Source organism: Somniosus microcephalus, chromosome 9 (assembly GCF_052327205.1).
Source record: "Somniosus microcephalus isolate GS21.2 chromosome 9, FLI_Smic_1.0, whole genome shotgun sequence".
Classification (NCBI taxonomy): Eukaryota; Metazoa; Chordata; class Chondrichthyes; order Squaliformes; family Somniosidae; genus Somniosus; species Somniosus microcephalus.
In genome coordinates this window covers 127,831,070-127,854,914 of record NC_140995.1, presented here as the reverse complement: position 1 = coordinate 127,854,914, position 23,845 = coordinate 127,831,070, and the positions used below count along the sequence as shown (strand labels likewise).

Here is a 23,845-nt window from a genome sequence, read left to right as displayed (position 1 = left end):
ATTACGGCCCATTCTCTGTGACTGTGGCCATACTGCATTATCCCTCCTGCTCAACCTCCCTGCAGCCTGCAATCTCACAATATTCCTTGAAAAGCTCTCCTCTGTTGTTCAATTCCATGGGACTACCCTTGCTTGGTTTCAATCTTACCTATCCAATTGTAGCCAGAGCATCTCCAGCAATAATGGCTTCTCTTCTCAACCCCACATCATCACCTCTGGAGTCGCTCAAGGATCCTTTCTCTTCCTCATCTATATGTTGCGCCTTGACGACAGAACCCAAAGCTGCCAGGTGCATACCAATGCCACCTTTCTCGACTCCTCCATTGCCTCAATACTGTAAGATTGATTGCCAAACATTCAGTCTTGGATGAGCTGTAGCTTCCTCAGCTAAACATTAGTAAAACCAAAACCACAGTCTTTGGTTCTTGCCACAAGCTCCTTAACCATGGCACTAACTCCATTTCCTTCCTAATCACTGTCTCAGGTGGAACCAGACTGTTTGCAACCTCAGCGTCCTGTTTCACCCCGAAATTCTTCCGTCCATATCATATCCCACACCATGTCACGCCTGACAATCACACCTGTCCTCGCTGACCTATATTGGCTCCTGATCCCTCAAAATATCACGTTTAAAATCCTGATCCTTGTGTTTAAATCACATCATGCCCTACCCCCTCCTTATCTTTCTAACCTCCTCCAGCACTCTACGACCTCATTGTCTGTTCCTTTGACTCTGGCCTCTTGTGCAAATCCCTCCTTTTGTTTTACCATCAGTGGTGGTACATTTAGCTGCCTAGGCAGCTCACCAATTGGGAGGGTAGAAAATCCAGTTGGGGCTATTACTTAAAGACAACCTGCAGCACTTTAAAGGGAGGTGATATTCCCTGCTTTGCCATTTCTGATGCAGAGTGCACAGCATTAAATTTTAAATGGATGCAAAATAATGGTAGGCTCTATCCATATGTTTTAAAATACTTTTTTATATTCAAATGAAGCTCTTGCATATTCTACAATGAAGTACTTTAGGCTGGATTAAATGGCTGGCTGGAAGATCACGCACTGTGCTGATTGAGGGGGAATCCGGCAAGAAGGATTTCCACACCCACACGTGCATATTTTGTCAAACTCACCAGATAGAAAATATACCATATTGTGATTTGTTGCACTCAGCTGATCCTGTGCAGTGGGGACAGGCTCAGGAACATTTCCCTTATGAGTGAGCCTGATAATCTAGTGGGAAGAAGGTGCAAGTATTTTGCAAATTGTGAGACCATCCAATTTTTATCACATTCCTGTGGGAAGTGTGCCCTGCGGTGAACCTGAGTCTCCTAGATTACAGTGAGGGGTCTTACTGAGGAATAGAGAAGATAATGTGTCTGCATTATTTTATAGCAAGGTCTGGTTTTCAAAAATAAGCCTTGTTTAAACTCATATTTTAAACAACCTTTGAATGTCATCCCAATTTATTTTACAGAACGGCATCCAATAACAAATGCAATTGACGGCACTAACAGATGGTGGCAAAGCCCCAGCATTCAAAATGGAATGGATTACCATTACGTGACTGTCACTCTGGACCTTAAACAGGTAAAATAACATTGTCATCAGTCATTTTTATGTTGTGACCCTGGATAAAACGTCAGGGTCCATAACAGAGGACACTAGTATGAAAAGAGTATGAGAGAAGATGAGGTGAATCAAGAAATATACATTTAATTATAAATTCTGTGTTTGTTAAAAACTTGTTATCAATTTAGCTTTTATGCATGAATACACCTTCTTCATTGTCCTCTTCTTCCGTTCTGCTGAAAATCAAGTGCAACAGATCAGAAATTGACTTGCAAATTGTTGGAAATGAAGCTGAACATTGCCGATGAATGTACAGGACTGGAAAAGACTAATGAATATGTTTGTCTGGTGTCACTATCTAGGAAATATATCCCACAAAACCTCTTGTAGCTCTCTATCAATTTTTTTGCCATCTACTTGGGCAACTCTCCCTTGAATTTGCTGACACACTCAGCCCCACTGTCTCCCTTAGTACCCCTCTCTGTAAAATGTAGTTAAATCTAACTGTCTTTTCACCCCCTTATAAATTTGAGGCTCTGATCTCCTGTTGTAGAATCTGGAATTTGCTGCAATTGCGTATTTGGCAAGTTATGCCGAAATTTACACTCATCTTCTCGTTGGCAATTTACGCAGAAATTTCCTGAGTATCTCATTAGCATACTTTAGAAGAAAAAACTGCCATAAAACAAGTGGAAATAATCATACACTATTGGGGCCCGAGGAAAGTGAAAATGAAAGTCTGAAGCTATCAACTTCATTTCATAGATTCATAGAAACATACAGCACAGACGAAGGCCATTCAGTCCATCATACCTGTGTTGGCTCTTTGAAAGAGCTATTCAATTAGTCCCACACCCCTGCTCTTTCCCCATAGCCCAGCAAATATTTCCACTTCAGGTATTTATCCAATTCCCTTTTGAAAGTTACTAATAGTTAAAACCTACAAATAGTGAGAAGGAGGTAGAGGTGCAAATCTGCAGGGAAATGGCAGAGCTATGCAAGAGCAAGGTGATATTGGGGGACTTTAATTACCCAAATATCGATTGGGATAATGCTAAGGTAAAGGGAAAGGAGGGGGAGGAATTTCTAAAATGTGTTCAGGAGAATTTCCTTGACCAATATGTTCTTGGCCCAACTAGGAAGGAGACATTGATGGATTTGGTGCTGGGGAATGAGGTGGGCCAGGTTGACCAAGTGTCTGTGGGAGAACACTTGGGTACGAGTGATCATCGTATCATAAGATTTAGATTAACAATAGAGAGGAACAAGGAACAATCTAGAGTGGAACTTCTAAACTGGAATAGGGCTAATTTCAATGGGATGCGAAAGGATCTAGCCAGGGTAAAATGGAACCAAAGACTAACAGGAAAAACTGTAACGGAACAATGGGTGTTCTTTAAGGAGGAGATGTTCCAAGTACAGGTTAGGTACATTCCAACAAGAGGGAAGAGTAAGGGAACCAAAGCAAGGGCTCCTTGGATGACAAGGGAGATAGAGAAGATGATGAAACAAAAAAAGAGGGTGTATGATGCATGTCCGGAGAATTCTTCAAGGGAGAACCAGACCAAATACAATAAGTTGAGAGGGGATGTGAAGATGAAAATAAGATTGGCAAAGAGAGAATATGAGAGTAGAATGGCGGTTAACATAAAAGGGAACCCAAATATCTTCTACCGGCATGTAAACAGTAAGTGGATAGTAAGAGGCGGGGTGGGGCCTATTAGAGCCAAAGAAGGTGATATATGCTTAGAGGCGCAGGGCAAGGCTAGAATACTCAATGAGTACTTTGTATCGGTGTTTACTAAGGAGGTGGATGCTGACAAAATATCAGTAGAAGTGGAAAAGGTAGAAGCAATGGAAGGGGTGAAAATTGATGGACAGGATGTACTAGAAAGGCTGGGTATGCTTAGAGTGGATAAGTCACCTGATCCAGATGGCTTGCATCCCAGGTTGCTAAGGGAATTGGGGGAAGAGATAGCGGAAGGGCTTGCCATAATTTTCCAATCTTCCCTAGATACGGGGAGGTGCCTGAGGATCGGAAAGTGGTAAATGTGACCGCATTGTTCAAGAAAGGGTGTAAGGGCAATCCAAGTAACTACAGACCGGTCAGTTTAACATCAGTGGTGGGTAAAGTTTTAGAAACAATAATCAAGGAAAAAGTAACAGACACTTGGAGAGGTTTAAGCTAATTAAGGAGAGCCAACACGGATTTGTAAAAGGCAGATCGTGTTTGACTAATCTAATTGAATTTTTTGATGAAGTAACAGAGAGGATTGATGAAGGGAATGCAATGGATGTTGTCTACATGATTTTCGGAAGGCGTTTGACAAAGTGCCACATAGAAGGCTGGTTAACAAAATTGAGGCTCATGGAATAGATGGGTCAGTGGCAGCTTGGATAAGGAATTGGCTTAAGGACAGAAAACAGCGAGTTGTGGTAAATGGCTATTTTTCAGACTGGAGGATGGTAGACAGTGGTGTTCCCCAAGGGTCAATGCTGGGGCCACTGCTTTTTTTGATACATATATAAATGAACTGGATATTGGAATACAGAGTAGAATTTCTAAATTTGCTGATGACACCAAACTTGGTGGCAAACAGTGATGATACTAATCGACTGCAACAGGACATAGAAAGGCGAACAGCATGGGCAGACAAGTGGCAGATGGGATTTGATACAGAGAAGTGTGAGGTGATGCATTTTGGCAGAAGGAACAGGGAGAGGTAATATACACTTAATGGCACAGTTTTAAAGAGTGTGCAGGGACAGAGGGACCTGGGAGTTAATGTGCATAGTTCCCTGAAGGTGGCAGGACATATTGAGACAGTGGTTAACAAAGCATATGGGATCTTGGGCTTCATAAATAGAGGTATTGAGTACAAAAGTAGAGAAGTTATGCTGAACCTTTATAAAGCGCTGGTTAGGCCACAACTGGAGTATTGCATCCAGTTCTGGTCACCACACTTTAGGAAGGATGTGAAGGCCCTTGAGAGGGTGCAGAGGTGATTTACCAGAATGGTTCTGGGGATGGGGGATCTTAACTACAAGGACAGGTTGGAGAAGCTGGATTTGTTTTCATTAGAGCAAAGGAGGTTGAGGGGTGATTTGATAGAGGTGTACAAGATAATGACGGATTTGGATAAGCTAGACGGGGAAAGGTTGTTCCCACTAGTTGATGGTACAAGGAATAGGGGACACAGAATTAAGGTTTTGGGCAAGAGATACAGGGGGGATGTGAGGAAAAACTTTTTTACACAGCGAGTGGTGATGACCTGGAATTCGCTGCTGACGGAAGTGGTGGAAGCGGAGACACTCAATGTTTTCAAGGGAGACTGGATAGGCACTTAAAGGAAATAAAGTTGCAGGGCTACGGGGATAGAGGGGGGGGGAATGGGACTGATTGGATTGCTCTACAGAGAGCCAGCACGAACTTGATGGGCCGAATGGCCTCCTTCTGTGCCGTTATGAATCTATGGCCTAAAAAGTCAGTTGATTTGCACCTCCTGTTAGCGCCCTAAGATGGCACTAACTGGGCGCAAAGCAACTAGCGCCTGGGGGCGGCGCTGCCAACGCCTCCCGCAAAATTCAGCGGGAGGTTAGTGGCAGCGGTAACCGTTCACGCCCCGCCGCCGGTGATGACGTCATCGCCATGCGCAGCGCCCCGCTCGTGCTCCGGCCACGATCTTTGGTAGCGCTCCCTGACTTACCGCCGGACGCTATGTCCGATGCAGTCAGGGGAGCCAACCTGCAGCCGGGGCGGCGGAAATTAAGGGGGAGGTGCCGGGCGGCCATTTTTGTTGCTGGCCTCTTCCATCCCTGGCCAACTCTCCAGCACCCCCCTCGCGGAGTGTCGGCTGCGCTCCGTGAGCCCGGCACTTCCCTTGAGTGCTGGGCTCTTTTGCCGGTACTCCAATCCCTGGTGGCCCAGTTGGGCCCTGGGCCGCGCTGCGCTAAGCTAATAAGGGGAGCAAGGCCTGCAGTACCGTGGTGCGACGTGCTGCGCGTGGAGTTGCGGCATGTAGCGCTGCAATATTCACTCGCAGTGCCCAAAGAGGGAGGTGGGGTGCTTCCAGTAGTGCCCCGCCTCCCTCTTGGGGCGCTACCAGTGAATCTTGGGTGCGGGGCCCCTAATTTTTTCGGGCCGCTAAAAGTAGCTCTATCGGGTAAAAATTGAGTTGTGGCCCCTTTGGGGCACTAACTTCGCCGGGGCGCTAAAAGTAGCGCCCTGAATAAATTAGCGCCCCTGCGGCCAAAGTTCATTGGAAGCACCACAAGAGGGAAGTGGGGTGCTACTGGAAGCGCTCCCCCTCCCTCTTGGGGCACTGCAAGTGAATATCACGGCACTATGTGCCGGAGCACCAGGCTCTGCATCACATCGCGCCGCGGTACTGCAGGCCTTCCTCCCCTTATTAAAGGGGAGGGGCCTAGCGCAGCGTGACCCAGGGCCCAGTGACCAGGGATCGGAGTGCCGGCAAAAGAGCCTGGCACTCACGAGAAGTGCCGTCTCATGGGGCGCAGCAGGCACTCCGCGGGGGGGTTTCAGAGGAGGCCGGTGACGGGAGAGAGGGCAGCTGCTGGCAGGTGGCCAGCAACAAAAATGGCCGCCCGGCACCTCCCCTTTAATTTGCTTCGCCCCGGCCGCAGGTAGGCTCCCCTGACCCCATTGGACATAGCGTCCGGCGGTAAGTCAGGGGGTGCTACCGAAGATCACGGCCGAGGCGTGAGCGGGGCACTACGCACGCTGTACTGGCCTCGCTAGATATGCTCCTATCTAGTTATCCAGCAAGTTAAACACTCATTCAAATAATTCCTCGTGAAGCCGTTTCGCTGTTTTGAAGCTTTACTTGAACAAATTTGTGAAACTGTAAACAAAGACAAAGTATGTTTTGTACATAAACTGAGTACTATACATTCGATATTACATAAGATATAAACATATTTACAACAGTAGAATAGACTAATTGTATAACTAACTAACATTTGGACTGTACTTCTGTAAATATCAAATATTAATCTTTTATAAACATAGTGTTATCAAAATACTATGCTGACAAAGTTACTATCATGCTAACAGACAAAGATACTCACAGATATTGCGCCTGGCCTAACATATGAGATCAGATTACATTGGATTGAGAATCCCTCATGGCAGATTCTCCATTGCTCTGCCAGGTTCTTTCTGGAATTCTACTTCCTGGGTCAAACAGGAAGAAAGGTAGAAAGGTCAAAGGACCTCTGCTACATACAAACACTGCTAACACAATAACCACCACCAGAGGGTGCTATCTGCATGTAAAATGTCCATAAGTCCAGAACACACGCGATGACATCATTGCCTGCGGCGCAGCGCTGCAGGACGCTAGCAGTTCCTGCTGCTGCTAACCTCCCACTGAATTTTGCGGGAGGTGTTGGCGGTGCAGCGCCCAGTCGCCAGTTGCTTTGCGCCCCATTAGTGCCTTATGCCTATGACTCTATGAATCTGCTTCCACCACCTTTTCAGGCAGTGAGTCGTCGTCGTACGTGTCTTCATACTGTTCCCTTTGGGGAACTGTATGAAGTGGTGGAAGGATTTCTGGCTGCGATTAACGCTCCTTCCGTGACCGTAACCATCTTCGTACCAGCCATGAGGGTGGTTAGTCCTATGGTGGGAGGGTTTTACGGGCTCCCACAACCCATACGACGGGGGGGGGGGGAGCCACCCACACCCACGGACGCAAGCATCCCGCTGGTTGTCAACCCAGAATTTAGAGCTGGAGCTCCGACTCCACTTGCCAGGACTGTCTGGAGCGGGGTTCGAAACCCTACGCCTTCTGGCCCAGCGGCGGGGATGCTACCGCTACGCCAAAGGCCCACTCCAGGCAGTGAGTGAATTCCAGATAATAACAACTCGCTGCATAAAACAATTTCTCCTCATCTCCTTTCTGGTTCTTTCACCAATTATTTTAAATCTGTGTCCACTGGTTACCCACCCTCCGGCCAGAATGTTCTCCGTATTTACTCTATCAAAACCCTTCATAATTTGAACAGATCTATTAAATCACCTACTCTGCGCTCAGGAAAACAATGCCAGCTTCGTTAGTCTATTCACATAACTGAAGTCCTTCATCCCTGCTATCATTATAGTAAATCTCCTCTGCATCCTCTCCAAGGCCTTGACTATTTCCTAAAGTGTGGTGTCCATAATTGCACACAATACTCTAGCTGAGGCCTAAACAGTGTTTTATAATGGTTTAGCATAACTTCTTTGCTTTTGTACTTAATGCCTCTATTAATAAAGCCAAGGATCCCGTATGCTTTTTTAACAACCTTCTCAACTTGCCTTACAACCTTCAAAGTTTTGTTTATGTGATCTCTCTCTTCCTGCACGCCCTTTAAAATTGTACCATTTAGTTTATATTGCCTGTCCTCATTCTTCCTTCCAAAATGCATCACTTCACACTTCTATGCACATTAGTTATAGCATGTTTAAGAAATCGCAGTCGTGAAAATGTTTCAGTTTTTAATGTAACACATTCTGGTGTCATAAAAATGCATTCAAAGATACACACAATACATTACAGGCATCAGTGAGGAGAAATAAAATAAAAATCACCGTGAAACACCAGAAATATAACTTTGGATCCTGATTCACCTAAAATTTTAGGTGTAAATTTACAGCCCATTCAGAATTAGCATAAATTCAGGAAGTTCTCACGAGCTGCACGTTTACATGGGGGTCTGGCTATATTAATGAGCAGCAGAAGGTTTTTGCGGAGGTTTCACGGAATCGGCATAAAAGAGTGAGGAAATTCGGGCACAGCTTAAAGATGGGCGGTGGTCACTTGCACCTGATACTCTTTGATTATTTGCACCGAAAATTGACATTGCTCCATATTTACACCTTTGTTTCGGCACAGGTTTTCAGGAGATTCAGTGCCATTTATTTTGCATGTTTCCTTTAGGATCTTGAGTACTTCAATGAGATCACCCCAGAGCCCTCTCTAGCATAAACATTCCCAGCTTCTCCAGCCTGTTTTCACTATCCAGGTGCCAAATGTCAGCTATCAATTTAGTTGTCCGTCACTGCTTTCTCTCCAATGTCTGGATGCCATTCTCATAATATGGTGACTAAGTAGTCCATGTGCGGCCAGACCAGAGCTCTATAGAAACTCAGAGTCACCTCCTGAGATTTGTGCTCTATTTCTCTGGCATTTGTCTCAGGATCCCATTGGAATGCTTTACTGCAGCCGTACACTGTGCTGGTGGCTTCAGCATTCTGTCCACCAGTATTCCCAATTCCCTCTTTTGTGTCATGACCTGCAGAATTATACCTTTAGCGTTATATTGCCACTGTTTATTATCCGTTCCCAATCTCATGACTTTGCATTTGCCCACATAAAATGACTTCTCCCAGTTGTCAGCCCCGCTCCTAATCTATCCACATCCTTCTGTATTTAATCAACCTGTACCCAATAGCTAGTTGTCTCTTTCGTTTTGTATCATCTGCAAATTTGGAATGTTTTGTTTATGTCTTCACTTCCCAATCATTTATGTATATTGCAAATAGTAACAGCCTGAGCACTAATCCCCCAAGGCATCTCGCTAGTTATCTCCTTCCACGCTGATGCAGCTGCAGGCACAACCACCCTTCACTTCCTTTGCTTTAGACTGCGATATCCTTACCTATTCATAATTAAGTGAATAGCTATCATTGTGCAAGGACTTCATAATACAGAGAAATGACGGTGACTTACATAAATTAATTGGATTCTCCCCCTTACCCCAGTAATTGGCTCAATTGGTGTTTTAATTCAATTGTGGTTTGTGCTCATCACTGAATTAAACCCAGGTTGGAAAGTGTAACGTGGCATTAAGACTGTCGAAGCAAGCTATAATGCCAAGAGCACTATTTTCCATCTAGCACTGAGCCAACATTAAAATTACCGACACCTGGAAAGCAGGCCTTTTGTCTCTATATAGCACATAAACAACTCTTCCAACCTTGGCCCAGAATGTATCCATGCATGTCCAAGCCTCAGTATGTAGCACAATATATTCAGGGGATGATTTTCATCTTGCTACTGCCCCCTTTTTGGAGGCTTACCACCAGAAGGCTGCCCATTGTGACTTTAGGCAATTTCAGTGGACAGTTCTCCTGCTCAAAACTGGCAGTCATATTCAGGACCTGACTAACATTTGCATGTCAGTCAGCACGGCCACTTCCTCAACCTGCTGACAAATCGTGGGCAGTACAGCGTGATGGTGCTACTTAAAGGGACACTTGCCTCCTCTCATTTAAATTCCTGAAAATATTTCACAATCATCTTGCTGTTAGTTTAGTCATTTTTAGCTACAGAATCACTTTTTTAACTGCTTGTTGCAACTGGACAACTTTCACAGAGCTTCATGGGATACCAGCAACTTTCTTTTTCTGAAAATGAGCATCCTTCTGGCTGTTCTGTTCTGGATAGAGGAAGAAGAGCAACAGTAACAGCTGGAAGGACCATGTGGAATTTTAGCTCCTGGGACACCACAGAGGAGGAGGAGAGCTTGCAGAGGTGCATAGTTGCATACCTGCACTTCTCAGAGGAGCAGTACATAAGGAGGCTGTGCATCACCAGAGAGACTGCCACAGACCCGTGCCATCTCCTGCAACAAGGCTTGCTACGACTGGCACTGCATTGCCTGTTGCAGTGATGCTATGTTTGCTAAAACAAACAATTTCATCACATTCTCTATGGATAACTGGAAACAGCAGGATAGGACTCAGGTGTTTGTGCAGCTTGCAAGCATTTCCCCAAGTCCAGGGTAACATTAGCTGCACACATGTCGCCATGCAGACCTCTACAGACGAGCCAACTGCTTTCATGAATTGCAATGACTTCCATTCCATTAATGTACAACTGGTGTGACCATCAGCAGGACATCATGCAGGCCTGTGCCCACTATCCTGGTAGCTGCCGTGAGGTTCTTATCTTGCAACAATCCTCCATCTCCCATTCTTTGCCCCTACACAGCAAGTGGGAGGATAGTGGCTTGGGGCCAAGTGCTATCCCCTGCACCCTTGGCTCATAAACTATATTCCCTCTTATTTTTTTTTGTGCGCGGTCCCTTTAACTGGCTGCGCGGCCCATTCAAATTTTTGCATAAGCACTGTTTCTTCCATATAAAAGCTGGTGAGCGGCCTGTGCAGGACCTTCAGATTGCTGCCTGGCTTAGTGGAGCTCAGAAACTCGCACTTGCTGGCTAAACTACGCTACAACTAGATCCATGGGTCGACGGGTGCCCTCATTGAGCAGACCATGGGAGTCATCGAGAAACAAGTCTGTTGTTTGCAAAGGTCTGGTGGCTTCCTCCAATACAACTCTGAGAGAGTGTCTCATATTATAAGGGTTTGGTGCATGCTCCGTACTTTTAGTCTGCAATCGGGACAACATATATAGCCGTCATTGGATATGGAATTTCAATCAGATAATAGAGACGACAGAGATAACATCGAGGATGGCAAAGAAGCTGGAGGGCACCAACATTAGCCTGCAGCTAGAGCTCTTCAGCAGCAGATCATTGAAGACTGCTTCAGTTGAACAATCCCTGCACTGCCAACCCCTGCATTAACAGTCATAGCCACCATCTCTCCCAGTCCTTCCACCCTTAAATGAACTACTTCCATCTAAAGACCAACATTGATGTGTCACCTGATATTGGACTCAACAGCTATTACAGGAGCATTCTGCACACAATGATTTCAGAATAGTTCATAATTTTACTCACGTAGACAAATTCCTGCAAACTAAGTATCACCCAGATTTGAGTCCACAGTACTTTTCTTAAGTGAGCTCTTACCTACTCTGCTACTCCTATGAGATGCCCCACTAGTGGCTGCAGCAAGGCTGTTGTGGCTTAGATGAAGGCTCTTGAGATGCTCATGGTTAGTAACTTCTAGTGAAAGGATTTTTACTAGTCCTAGCCACTTTCGGGCTACCCCAGATCAGGCGTATTCCCCAGACATTCACCTTCAACTAAAGTTAGAGGTAGCAGAATCCTAAAGATGCTTAATTAGGTCTAAAGGTTCAGACTAGCTCTCCCTAAAGGAAAGGAATGACCTGAAGATGTTACCCTCCTCCAGATAGCATTTTTAATAAGTTTAGCTAGACTGTAAACTTCCCCAGAATTCTGCAACTCCTCACCAAAGAGTGTACAGAGATTGAGTTTGCAAGTTTGATACAGAAGTACTATGTGAGACAATTCTAAAAAAGTATAGATTTATTAAAGAACCGACATGTAATTACAGTTGGTGATTCAATCGCGACATTAACAGTTCCAAATACAAAAAGCTTACAATTCTTATCATCAGAGATCCTTATTCTCAAATCTTAACTTCATTACATTTTTACATTTCTTAGTTTTATTCCAGGATATCCACCAAAATCAAATACCTTTGATACCTTGATCCCTGAGACTCAAAGAGATGAAGACTTGCAGAGCTTGCCTCTGAAGCCTGAGAATCACTTTGCCCCTTCACAGCGAATCTGTCTTCCCATTTGAAAGTCCAATTTTTATACCCTTTCTCAGTGGTACAGGAAACTCTTTGGTATCTGGCACCGACGGGACTGGCGTGTTGCCGGTTGATCAAAAATTCTGGATGACGGAGAGGGTTATCTACCGAGGCTATTTTTAACAAAGAAAAATTTTAAAAATCAAGAAATGTGCAGTATACAGTAATTGGGTACTCATCTACAGACTGTTGCGTTAAATGGATGGTGGAAGATGCTTGATTAAGTACAGTACTGCCAGTTGAGGGTAATGCAATGCAATGACTACTCGCAGCGTGGGAGACACACAGTACCCCGGTAAAATAGTGGATCAGAAGAGACTACCGGCAGCACGGGAGAGTCAGACTCCTGTTACAGGGGTATTGAGGTGTTCCGACTTCCGACAGCACCAAGAAGCCGAGTAGTGGCAGTTTGGAGAACTACCCCCACTGACTAACTCGGCCACCGCGGGAGACTCGGACTAGGACTCAGCAACATTGCCGGTTATTGAGGTGTTGTTTTCAGAGTGAGAATTTTGCCGGTTAATAGAGAATTTCTGGATATTTAGGTGCCGTTTAAGCACTGTCCTGTATATCCTTTGAAGTTTTCTGCTGATGTAAGCTAATTATCTCTATTCATTTTTCTGTTGACCCCTGCTATTCTTACAGTCAGTTCAGCTTATAGCAAGCAGACTTGTGTCTCTACCTTTAGGTGTTCAAAACTTATCAGAAAAACAATGTGGAGCAGTGCATCTATTTGATGTCATTCTTATCAAAGTCTCCTGTTTGTATCTTTTGCATTTAGAACACCTCAACTGGTTGCACCATTGTCTTCTTAGCTACCTCAATTGGTTGCAACACATAATCGTATCTCCGTGTTTCATTTGATGTCAGGTGTTTCTTTTACTTGATGTCATTTTTACAAAAGCACATGTTTCTTTAATGTTTTGTGTTTCTTTCTGAAGTGTTGGTTTATAACACTTAAACTGGGTATGGCTATTGTGTTCTTTCCAAGGCTTCAGACTTTTAGGAACCTCCAACCTTCTGCTTCAATAGGGCTATTGTCTCAGTGTCAACAACTTATCTTATCTCAATAGCTTGTACGCTGTTCACAGCTTTAGATTGTTGAGGCTTCCAGAGTTCCAAACTCAGTATGTCATGTTTTAATAAGGCTTTTTCTTTCATAGGATGGTGTATTTTTCTGAATGTGGCTATTCCTTCACACCCCCCTCGACCAAAAATGAGCTGGAGCATCAAGACAGAGTTTGGTCAATGTTACTAATAAGGTTACAATAGCACATTAATTTAACGGGATTCACAATCATGTGCTACATGAAAATTCCTTTTAAGTCATCCTAGGACAAATGTTTTGCCTTATTTTAAATTGAACACAATTTAAAAGGATGACAGGTATATAGTCATGCAATTAACGAAACAACATGTACTTAGAATGTCCAATCAGCAGATGTACGTTCCATAGAGGTGAGTTAACCATACGAGTCAAGGAGACGTCATTTGAAACCAGCTGAAGCTTGACACGCTGTTCCTTCGATCTGGCGTGTGGAATGATTCTTCTTTTCGTAAAGGCCTTGCCAGGTGTTCAATTGATTCCTCTTCATCTGCTGTGTCTTCCTCCTTCGTTGAAGTAACTCATTGATCTTCCTTGTTTCGGTTGTTGCTTTTCGCGAATCCAATTCCTGAGGCGTTGCCAAGCATCGTGTGGAGGAGTCGGCAACACCGTCTGACTGACTGTCGTCAGTAATTCGATTGCATCCATTTCCTGTGTCGTGCTCCAAGCTGGGTCTTGAAAGACAGTGTACGACTGCACCTTGTATTGTTCCTCCATTTCGGTATCCCGCAGGACATCTTTTGAGATTGTCTATGGAGACAGTTTTAAGAATATGCTTGCCATTCGGCTGATTAATATGTATTTTAACTGTTCTTTTGTTAATAACAGAATGTATTTGAACAGGTTTTTTCCACTTCGGTCTTAAACCAGGTTTTTGCTCGAACTTCTTTTCCTGTACCCATTCTCCTACTAGGGGTTGCCATGCTTTGTTTGTCAATTTTTTCTGCCTATTTGCTTCCCTTATCCTCTGATCAATTTGATGAATCTCCTCTGTCACTTCTTTTTTCAAATCTAACTGTCGCTGTTGGGTCAAGGACTCAGTGAGTGTAGAGGCAATAAAAGAACTATGGGTAAGCGGTGTATTCATCTCAACCCCATACATCAGATAATATGGAGTTTTAGGGGACACTGTTCCTGATGCAGATGTGGGCACATTATTAAATGATGGTGGTCCACTTATTCCCCCTGATTCTCAACAGTTTGATCAATAGCTTTTTTACTTGCTGGTTTTTACGTTCCACCAGCCCCGCTGATTGCGGATGATGTGGCGTGCTTTGCTCTAACCCAATCCCTCTTTGTTCGCAGTAGTTTTTGAAGACCTTGGAGACAAAGGCTCCGCCTTGATCGGAGTGTAAGATTTTGGGTGCACCAAGTACAGTAATTATGTCAGAAATAGCCTTGGCAAGTGCGTTTTCTGAAACAGTTTTCGTGGGGACCAGCCAGCAGAAGGAAGTGCACCCATCTACACAAACGAGAACATGTCTGCATCCCAAAGACGGGGGAAGTGGTCCAATAAAGTCAATAAAGAATTCTCCCATTGGCTCATCAGCTTTCACAGGAGCCAATGGTGGTGGCTTAATTAGTGATGACTTATTGGTTAAATAGAATGGCTCACAATTTGCCACGTATGTTTTACAGGCCTTAAGCATGCCTGGCCACCAATATAAGGGGGTCAATTTGCAGAATGTTGTTCTGGCACCACAATGTGCTTGACCTATGCCCTTGTGAGCTTCTTTTACAAGCTGTTCTCGTTTGTGTCTCGGGGATACTTCTCGGTTTCCCTTGGGCAACTTAACTAGCACAATACCCGTAGGGGTTTCTGAGTAAAAGTACTTTGGTCGATATCCTGGTGGATTTTCATTTGTTGGGTCTAATAGCTGAATCAGTTCCTCATCCTGATTAGCTGCCCGTTCTGCCCTAGTGATTACACTAACATTGGCAGGCCCCTCTCGAGGGGGTGTCATGCAGACCAAACGTTTCGCTTGTTCGTCTGCAAGGCTATTTCCTTTTGAGTGTACTGTCCCAGTGGTATGGCCGTTTACATAAATCACCTGACAATTCTGTTTCTCCATTCTCGAACGAAGAGTGTCTTCCCACAATGACTTATGTTTTATGGGTTTACCCTTATGATTGGTAAAATTTGTTTGTTCCCAGAAAACTTGGTTATATCCTCTTTTACAATCGTCACTATCTTTTTTTTAATTCAATGATGGGATGTGGGCGTCGCTGGCTAGGCCTGCATTTAGTGCCCATCCCTAATTGCCCTTGAGAAGATGGTGGTGAGCCGCCTTCTTGAACCGCTGTAGTCCATATGGTGTAGGTACACCCACAATGCTGTTAGGAAGGGAGTTCCAGGATTTTGGCCCAGCGACAGTGAAGGAACGGCGATACAGGTCCAAGTCAGGATGGTGTGTGGCTTGGAGGGGAACTTGTAGGTGGTGATGTTCCCATGCGTTTGCTGCCCTTGTCCTTCTAAGTGGTAGAGGTCATGGGTTTGGAAGGTGCTGTTGAAGGAGATTTGGCGAGTTGCTGCAGTGCATCTTGTAGATGGTACACACTGCAGCCACAGTGCGCCGGTGGTGGAGGGAGTGAATGTTGAAGGTGGTGGATGGAGTGCCAATCAAGCGGGCTGCTTTATCCTGAATGGTGTCGAGCTTCTTGAGTGTTGTTGGAGCTGCACTCATCCAGGCAAGTGGAGAGTATTCCATCACACTCCTGACTTGTGCTTTGTAGATGGTGGAAAGGCTTTGGGGAGTCAGGAGGTGAGACACTCGCCGCAGAATTCCCAGCCTCTGGCCTGCTCTTGTAGCCACAGTATTTATATGGCTGGTCCAGTTCAGTTTCTGATCAATGGTAACCCCCAGGATGTTGATAGTGGGGGATTCAGTGATGGTAATACCATTGAATGTCAAGGGGAGATGGTTAGAGTCCCGCTTGTTGGAGATGGTCATTGCCTGGCACTTGTGTGGTGCGAATGTTACTTGCCAGTTGTCAGCCCAAGTCTGAATGTTGTCCAGGTCTTGCTGCATATGGACACGGACTGCGTCAGTATCTGATGAGTCTCGAATGGTGCTGAACACTGTGCAATCATCAGCGAACATCCCCACTTCTGACCTTATGATGGAGGGAAGGTCATTGATGAAACAGCTGAAGATGGTTGGGCCTAGGACACTACCCTGAGGAACTCCTGCAGTGATGTCATGTGATTGAGATGAATGACCTCCAACATACAGATACAGATTAGTGTGGGTTTAATAGGGTCTGCCTTTTCTAAAGCATACCGTAATGCTGCGGCTTCAGCATATTGTGCTGTCTTATGGCCAAGGGGTATAGACAGTATTTCTTCCGGATAAAAAGAATAGGAATCTCAAAAAGTCCCTACTACTATCCCCATCCCAGCTGAGGATTGTTGGGATGTCCCTTTTTTAATCGTCATCGACGATCCATCACAGTAAATGACTTGATGGTATTCTATAAGCAGTCTCATAGGTATTTGTCTGATTCCCTTCTCCTTGTCATCATCCTCCATGATGGGGAGATGCTCTAAATCCATTTCCGGGGAGAGGAATTTATAAGTGTAGGGTCATTCAAGAACGATGCCCATTTTGATTAAGATACCTTGTTCTGTTAGTTCTTTGAGCGTTGTTAGGAGATCTATTTTTCTTTTGTGGTCTTGAATAGGCCACTGTTTTTTAGGTTTGTACCAGCCAGCATCACGTGGGTGTGGTTTGATGTCTATCTTTCCACATTGATTTGGATGGCATTGTAGATAAGGGTAGTATCTATTAATGAGTTGCTCGAAGAGGTCTTTGCCTCCCCCCTCTAGGCAAGTTCGATCAAGCTGTGTCCGAACATGTTTTTCCCTGTCATCCTGGTCTGTGGATGCTTCTACAGGCCTGGTTGAGATTTTAAGGTAATGTTTCATGTCTAGTTGTCCTATAATGAGGGAACAGGCCAATTGTGCTACCAGTCCTACATCTAGGGTCACTGTGATTCCATATATAGTAATAGGTATTTTATAAAAATTAATTATTTTGGTTTTGTTTTGTGTGAATCACCCTAATAGTCTTTTACAAATTGGGCTCCCCAAATCTGTCCACTTGGTTTTTATAATTGCAGGATCTATTACAGTGTAATCAGCTCCCATTTCAAACAGGGCCTTCACTTGTGTGTTTGTGGGCAAGGTTGCTGAGGCATAGGGTAATTCAAGAGGCCCTGGCTGGGTGCCAGGCCTTCAATCCTGGGATTGTTCATCCTCAGGATCCTGAGTTTCATTTGCTGCTTTATCTTTAATTATTTTAACTGATTTTTGTTCCTCCCTCTTGGGGGTATCATGTTTTCCAAATCCCTTAGGGGGTTTGTCGGACCGTTTATTATCTTGACGATCCTCCTGTTGGGGTGGACGTTGGTTCTGCCAGGAATCCTTTTGATCCTCATTTTGGTTTTCCCGATATCCTCCCATGGCTCTCTGATAGTTTTGGCCAGTGTAAAAGCTGTCCCCATAGGGAGTCCACTGTCCTTCACTTTCCTTTTGAGGTCTAGCCCCTCGTCTATCCCATCTTTCCGGGGAGAAATCTTTCTCGTATTGTGGGCGAGTTGGGGGTGTAAACCTTCTGGAATACCCTCTTGGGGGTCATGAGCCATGGGTTTGTGTCTGGGCGGGGTGGACTTGAGACTAGGGTCTATACAGTCCTTGTTTCTGAGTACCAAAGGTACCTTCTCTGGTTTTTTTATCCCAATTTCTGATCTCATTATAGGTTTAGTTTGGGGTAGACCTATGAGGTCATGATTTAATTGGATAATACGATTGACATTATCCCATCTTTGTTGGTTATCTCGATAATCGTTTAGAGGACCCTCACAGGCAAGTTTGAGGGCTGTATTTTGATATTGATTGGCCAGGCAACCATGGACAATGTCCCAGTTATCCTGTGTAAGTACTTTGCCTAATCTGTAGGCAGCTACCAGCCCTTTAGTTGTGGCTGTATTAGTGAGTATTCCCTTGATGGAACCCATTACATGCCCTCCCTGAGTTGCCGTGAGAACATAGGTGCATATTTGAACCCAATTGTTACACTGGTTGAATGAGGGAATTAAACCTGAACTTAGTATCATTTGCAGTAGTTGCCTCAGATGTTGGGCATTCCAATCTTGGCAACAGGTTTCCAATTTATCAAGGTTAGTTAGAATCCAGCAGGTTTTTTTCTTGGCTGGTGTTTCCCGGTCTACCACACATTGTGTGGATAGAGCTCAGGTTTACTTGACCTAGGGGTGCAATTTGTGGTTGCTGGGGTTGGTTTACTGGACCATTAATCATTGTGCCTCCAGCATTTAGACAAGAGTGAGCTCGTGCCTGTCGGCATTGATTATAATGGATTCTAAGCTGTCTATAGTTTTCTCAAAGATTGTTGTCAATTATTTAATCATGAGCTTGCCACCTTAACCGGAATCCATGGCCCCCAGGAGCATAGGCTGCTCCGGGTCCTGCTATTCAGCCATGGTTGCCACCACCTTGTTGGGCACCGTTCATTAGGCCTCCCAATTGTGCGGGTGTGCACCTTATCATTAAGGAATTTAGTGGATTTGGAGTATTTGTTTGATTATCCCTCTGGATATTCTGTATCCCCTGGTTCTGGGGATCAACATTAATCGTGCCATGAGTTCTAACAGCTCCGTCGGCATCAAAGCCTTCTATTTCATAAATTATCACTTGGTTTTGTGGAGGTACAGGGATAGGATTATTTCCCCTAATAAAGCAATCGTTTGAATTTCCTAATAAAAAGACTTGGCCAATTCCGACAGGGTTTGCCATTTCGTCAGGACCTAACCTTGGTTAGGGTTTAAAATGAACTTTATAAGAAATTTCTGGAACTCAATGGTATATTGAGGGAGTTCTGATTTAAGTTCTACAAGGCCTGATCAGGGTCTTGTCATCTCTAGAGACTTAAATCTGGGACTTAGTACCACTGTCAGTAAAACACTCCTTCTATACTTAACAATCTACAAAATGGATATAGATATAAATATAAGTATAGGTTTTGTATCAACTCCTTAACACACATGTTGGGCGCCAACTGAAAGGAATTCTTACTTGTCCTAGCCCCTTTCGGGCTACCCCAGATCAGGCGTATTCCCCAGACGTTCACCGTCAACTAAAGTTGGAGGTAGCCAAATTCTAAAGACGCTTAATTGGGTGTAAAAGTTCAGAATATCTCTCCCTAAAGGAAAGAACTGACCCGAAGATGTTACCGTCCTCCAGTTGGCACTTTTAATAAGTTTAGCTGGACTGTAACCTTCCGGATATTATGAGGGTCCGGAAAACTCCACCAGAATTCTGCAACTCCTCACCAAAGAGTGTACAGAGATTGAGTTTGCAAGTTTGATACAGAAGTACTATGTGAGACAATACTAAAAAAAATATTGATTTATTAAAGAACTGACATGTAATTACAGTTGGTGATTCAATTACGACATTAACAGTTCCAAATACAAGAAGCTTATAATTCTTATCATCAGAGATCCTTATTCTCAAATCTTAACTTCGTTACATTTTTAAATTTCTTAGTCTTATTCCAGGAAATCCACCAAAATCAAATACCTTTGATACCTTGATCCCCGAGACTCGAAGAGTTGAAGACATGCAGAGCTTGCCTCTGAAGCTTGAGAATCGCTTTGCCCCTGCACAGTGAATCCGTCTTCCCATTTGAAAGTCCAGTTTTTATACCCTTTCTTAGTGGTATATCCTTTGAAGTTTTCTGCTGATGTAAGCTAATTATCTCTAGCCATTTTTCTGTTGACCCCTGCTGTTCTTACAGTCAGTTCAGCTTGAAGCAAGCAGACTTTTGTCTCTACCTTTCGGTGTTCAAAACTTATCATAAAAACAATGTGGAGCATCTATTTGATGTCCTTCTTATCAAAGTCTCCTGTTTGTATCTTTTGCATTTAGAACATCTCAACTGATTGCACCATTGTCTTCTTAGCTACCTCAGTTGGTTGCAACACATAATCGTGTCTCTGTGTTTCATTTGATGTCAGGTGTTTCTTTTATTTGATGTCACTTTTACAAAGGCACATGTTTCTTTAATGTTCTGTGTTTCTTTCCGAAGTGTTGGTTTATAACACTTAAACTGGGTATGGCTATTGTGTTCTTTCCAAGGCTTCAGACTTTTAGGAACCTCCAACCTTCTACTTCAATAGGGCTATTGTCTCAGTGTCAACAACTTATCTTACCTCAATAGCTTGTATGCTGTTGAGGCTTCCAGATTTCCAAGCCCAGTATGTCATGTTTTAATAAGGCTTTTTCTTTCACAGGATGGTGTATTTTTCTGAATTATTTTCCTTCACACTAGGTCCTCGAGCATGAGAGGGTCTGGCTGCACATTGCATTGGTATTGGTTGAGGGGGTGGCGACGATGCGAGCATGCTTTTATGCTGAGTGAGAGCGAAACATATTCCATTCCCATTGCCCGACTACCTGTGCTATGGGGCTGCTGCTCAGCACTCCCGTTGATCTAGAAACATAGAAACATAGAAAAATAGGAGCAGGAGTAGGCCATTCAGCCCTTTGAGCCTGCTCCACCAGTCAATATGATCATGGCTGATCCTCTATCTCAATACCACATTCCCGCTCTCTCCCCATACCCCTTGATGCCTTTTGCGTCTAGAAATCTATCTCCTTCTTAAATATATTCAGTGACTTGGCCTCCACAGCCTTCTGTGGTAGAAAATTGCACAGGTTCACCACCCTCTGAGTGAAGAAATTTCTCTTCATCTCAGTCCTAAATGTCCTACCCCATATCCTGAGCCTGTGATCCCTCGTTCTGGAGACCCCAGCCAGGGGAAACATCCTCCCTGCATCCAGTCTGTCTAGCCCTGTCAGAATTTTATACATTTCAATGAGATCCCCTCTCATTCTTCTAAATTCTAGTGAATATAGGCCTAGTCGACCCAATCTCTCCTCATACGACAGTCCTGCCATCCCAGGAATCAGTCTGGTGAACCTTTGCTGCACTCCCTCTATGGCAAGTATATCTTTTCTTAGGTAAGGAGACCAAAACTGCACACATTACTCCAGGTGTGGTCTCACCAAGGCCCTGTATAACTGTAGTAAGTCATCCTTGCTCCTGTACTCAAATCCTCTTGCAATGAAGGCCAACATACCATTTGCCTTCCTAATTGCTTGCTGCACCTGCATGTTTGCTTTCAGTGACTGTTGTACAAGGACACCCCGGTCCCTTTGTACATCAGCATTTCCCAATCTATCACCATTTAAATAATACTCTACCTTTCTGTTTTTCCTACCGAAGTGGATAACTTCACATTTATCCACATTATACTGCATCTGCCATGTATTTGCCCACTCACTCAACTTGTCTAAATCGCCTTGAAGCCTCTTTGCATCCTCCTCACAACTCACAATCCCACCTAGTTGCATGCCATCAGCAAACTTGGAAATATTACATTTGGTTCCCTCATCCAAATCATTAATATATATTGTGAATAGCTGGGGTCCAAGCACTGATCCCTGCGGTACCCCACTAGTCACCGCCTGCCACCCCCAAAAAGACCCATTTATTCCTACTCTCTGTTTCCTGTCTGATAACCAATTTTCAACCCGTGCTATTATATTACCCCCAATCCTACGTGCTTTAATTTTGCACACTAACCTCTTATGTGGGACTTTATCAAAGGCCTTCTGAAAATCCAAATACATCACATCCACTGGTTCTCCCTTATCTATTCTACCAGTTACATCCTCAAAAAACTCCAGTAGGTTTGTCAAACACGATTTTCCTTTTATAAATCCATGCTGACTTTGTCTAATCCCGCTGATATTTTCTAAGTGTCCTGTTATCACATCCTTTATAATAGACTCTAGCATTTTCCCTACTACTGATGTTAGGCTAACCGGTCTGTAGTTCCCTGTTTTCTCTCCCTCCTTTTTTAAACAGCGGGGTTACATTTGCCACCCTCCAATCTGCAGGAACTGTTCCATAATCTATCGAATTTTGGAAGATGACAACCAATGCATCCACTATTTCCATGGCTACCTCTTTTAGTACTCTGGGATGCAGATTATCAGGCCCTGGGGATTTATCAGCTTTCACTCCCATTAATTTCTCCAGCACTATTTTTTTACTAATACTAATTTCCTTTAATTCCACCTTCTCACTAGACCCTTGGTTCCTTTGTATTTCTGGAAAGTTATTTGTGTCCTCTTCTGTGAAGACAGAGCCAAAGTATTTGTTTAATTGCTCTGCCATTTCCTTGTTCCCCATTATAAATTCTCCCGTTTCTGACTGTAAGGGACCTACACTTGTCTTCACTAATCTTTTTCTTTTTACATACTTGTAGAAGCTTTTACAGTCCGCTTTTATGTTCCTTGCAAGTTTACTCTCATACTCTATTTTTCCCCTCTTAATCAATCTCTTGGTCCTTTTTTGCTGAACTCTAAACTGCTCCCAATCCTCAGGCTTGCTACTTTTTCTGGCAACTTTATATGACTCCTCCTTGGAGCTAATACTATCCTTAATTTCTTTTGTTAGCCATGGTTGGGCCGCTTTTCCTTTTGTGTTTTTGCAGCAGAAAGGAATGTATAACTGTTGGAATTCATGCATTTGTTCCTTAAATGTTAGCCATTGCCTATCCACTGTCATGTCTTTTAATGAAGCTCCCCAATCTATCATAGCCAATGCCCTCCTCATACCTTCGTAGTTTCCTTTGTTTAGATTTAGGACCCTAGTTTCGGAGTGGCCTACTTCACTTTCCATTTTAATGAAGAATTCTATCATGTTATGGTCACTCTTCCCTAAAGGACCCCGCAGAACAAGATTATTAATTAACCCCTTCTCATTGCACAATACCTAATCTAGGATTGCCTGTTTCTTAGTTGGCTCCTCAACGTACTGGTCTAAAAAACCATCTCGTACACACTCCAGTGATTCATCCTCCACAGTATTATTGCTAATTTGGTTTGGCCAGTCTATATGTAGATTAAAGCCACCCATGATTGCTGTAGTACCCTTGTTACATGCATCTCTAATTTCCTGTTTGATGCCGTCCCCTACATTACCACCACTGTTTGGAGGCCTATAGACAACTCCCACCAATGTTTTCTGCCCCTTGGTGCTTCTTAGGAACTTCCTACAGACTGCAGGAAATCCGTGATGTGACTGAAGCCCCTATCCATTTGGTTTCCCAGCCTGTCCAAGGTGGAGAAGGTAGTGGAGCCTGTAGCCTACATATTACTAGTATAAGCATCCTTGAGAGATGCTACTACTGGTACCACTGACCCCTCCAAGGAGAATCCAGCTGCACTATCCATTGAGGTGACTGATGACATGTGCCAGAACCCCACACAAGTTCATAGTGGACTCCTCCACACTTTCTGAAATGTGGCGGTAGCTTCTGGGCAGACTGTCCAATACATTGAGCAATTGCTGGTGTACATAAAACATTAGGGGCTAGAAAGTTATCTGCTGAGCGCCACTCCGTAGCACCATGAAATGGCGATAAAATGGTGGCCGCTGCTCTTTCATCAGCTCGTGGTGGGTCCCACGGTGGCCGCCATATTCGTATCCCTATTTGTGCTGCCGGTAACTGGCAGCGCCCTGAAAGAAAAAATCGTGCAAGCAAGC

The 23,845-nt window shown here is 44.1% G+C and overlaps 1 protein-coding gene across 2 annotated transcripts in view; it reads left to right on the top strand.

Annotated features, from left to right (window-relative positions):
* lama2 (laminin, alpha 2) overlaps nt 1-23,845 on the top strand; it is a 600,632-nt gene that overhangs the window by 165,214 nt on the left and 411,573 nt on the right. For both annotated transcript variants that reach the window (XM_085997158.1, XM_085997157.1), the window contains exon 3: nt 1,475-1,587. In XM_085997158.1, the coding sequence (XP_085853284.1) occupies nt 1,475-1,587 (113 nt within the window). The remainder of the gene's footprint in view (nt 1-1,474; nt 1,588-23,845) is intronic.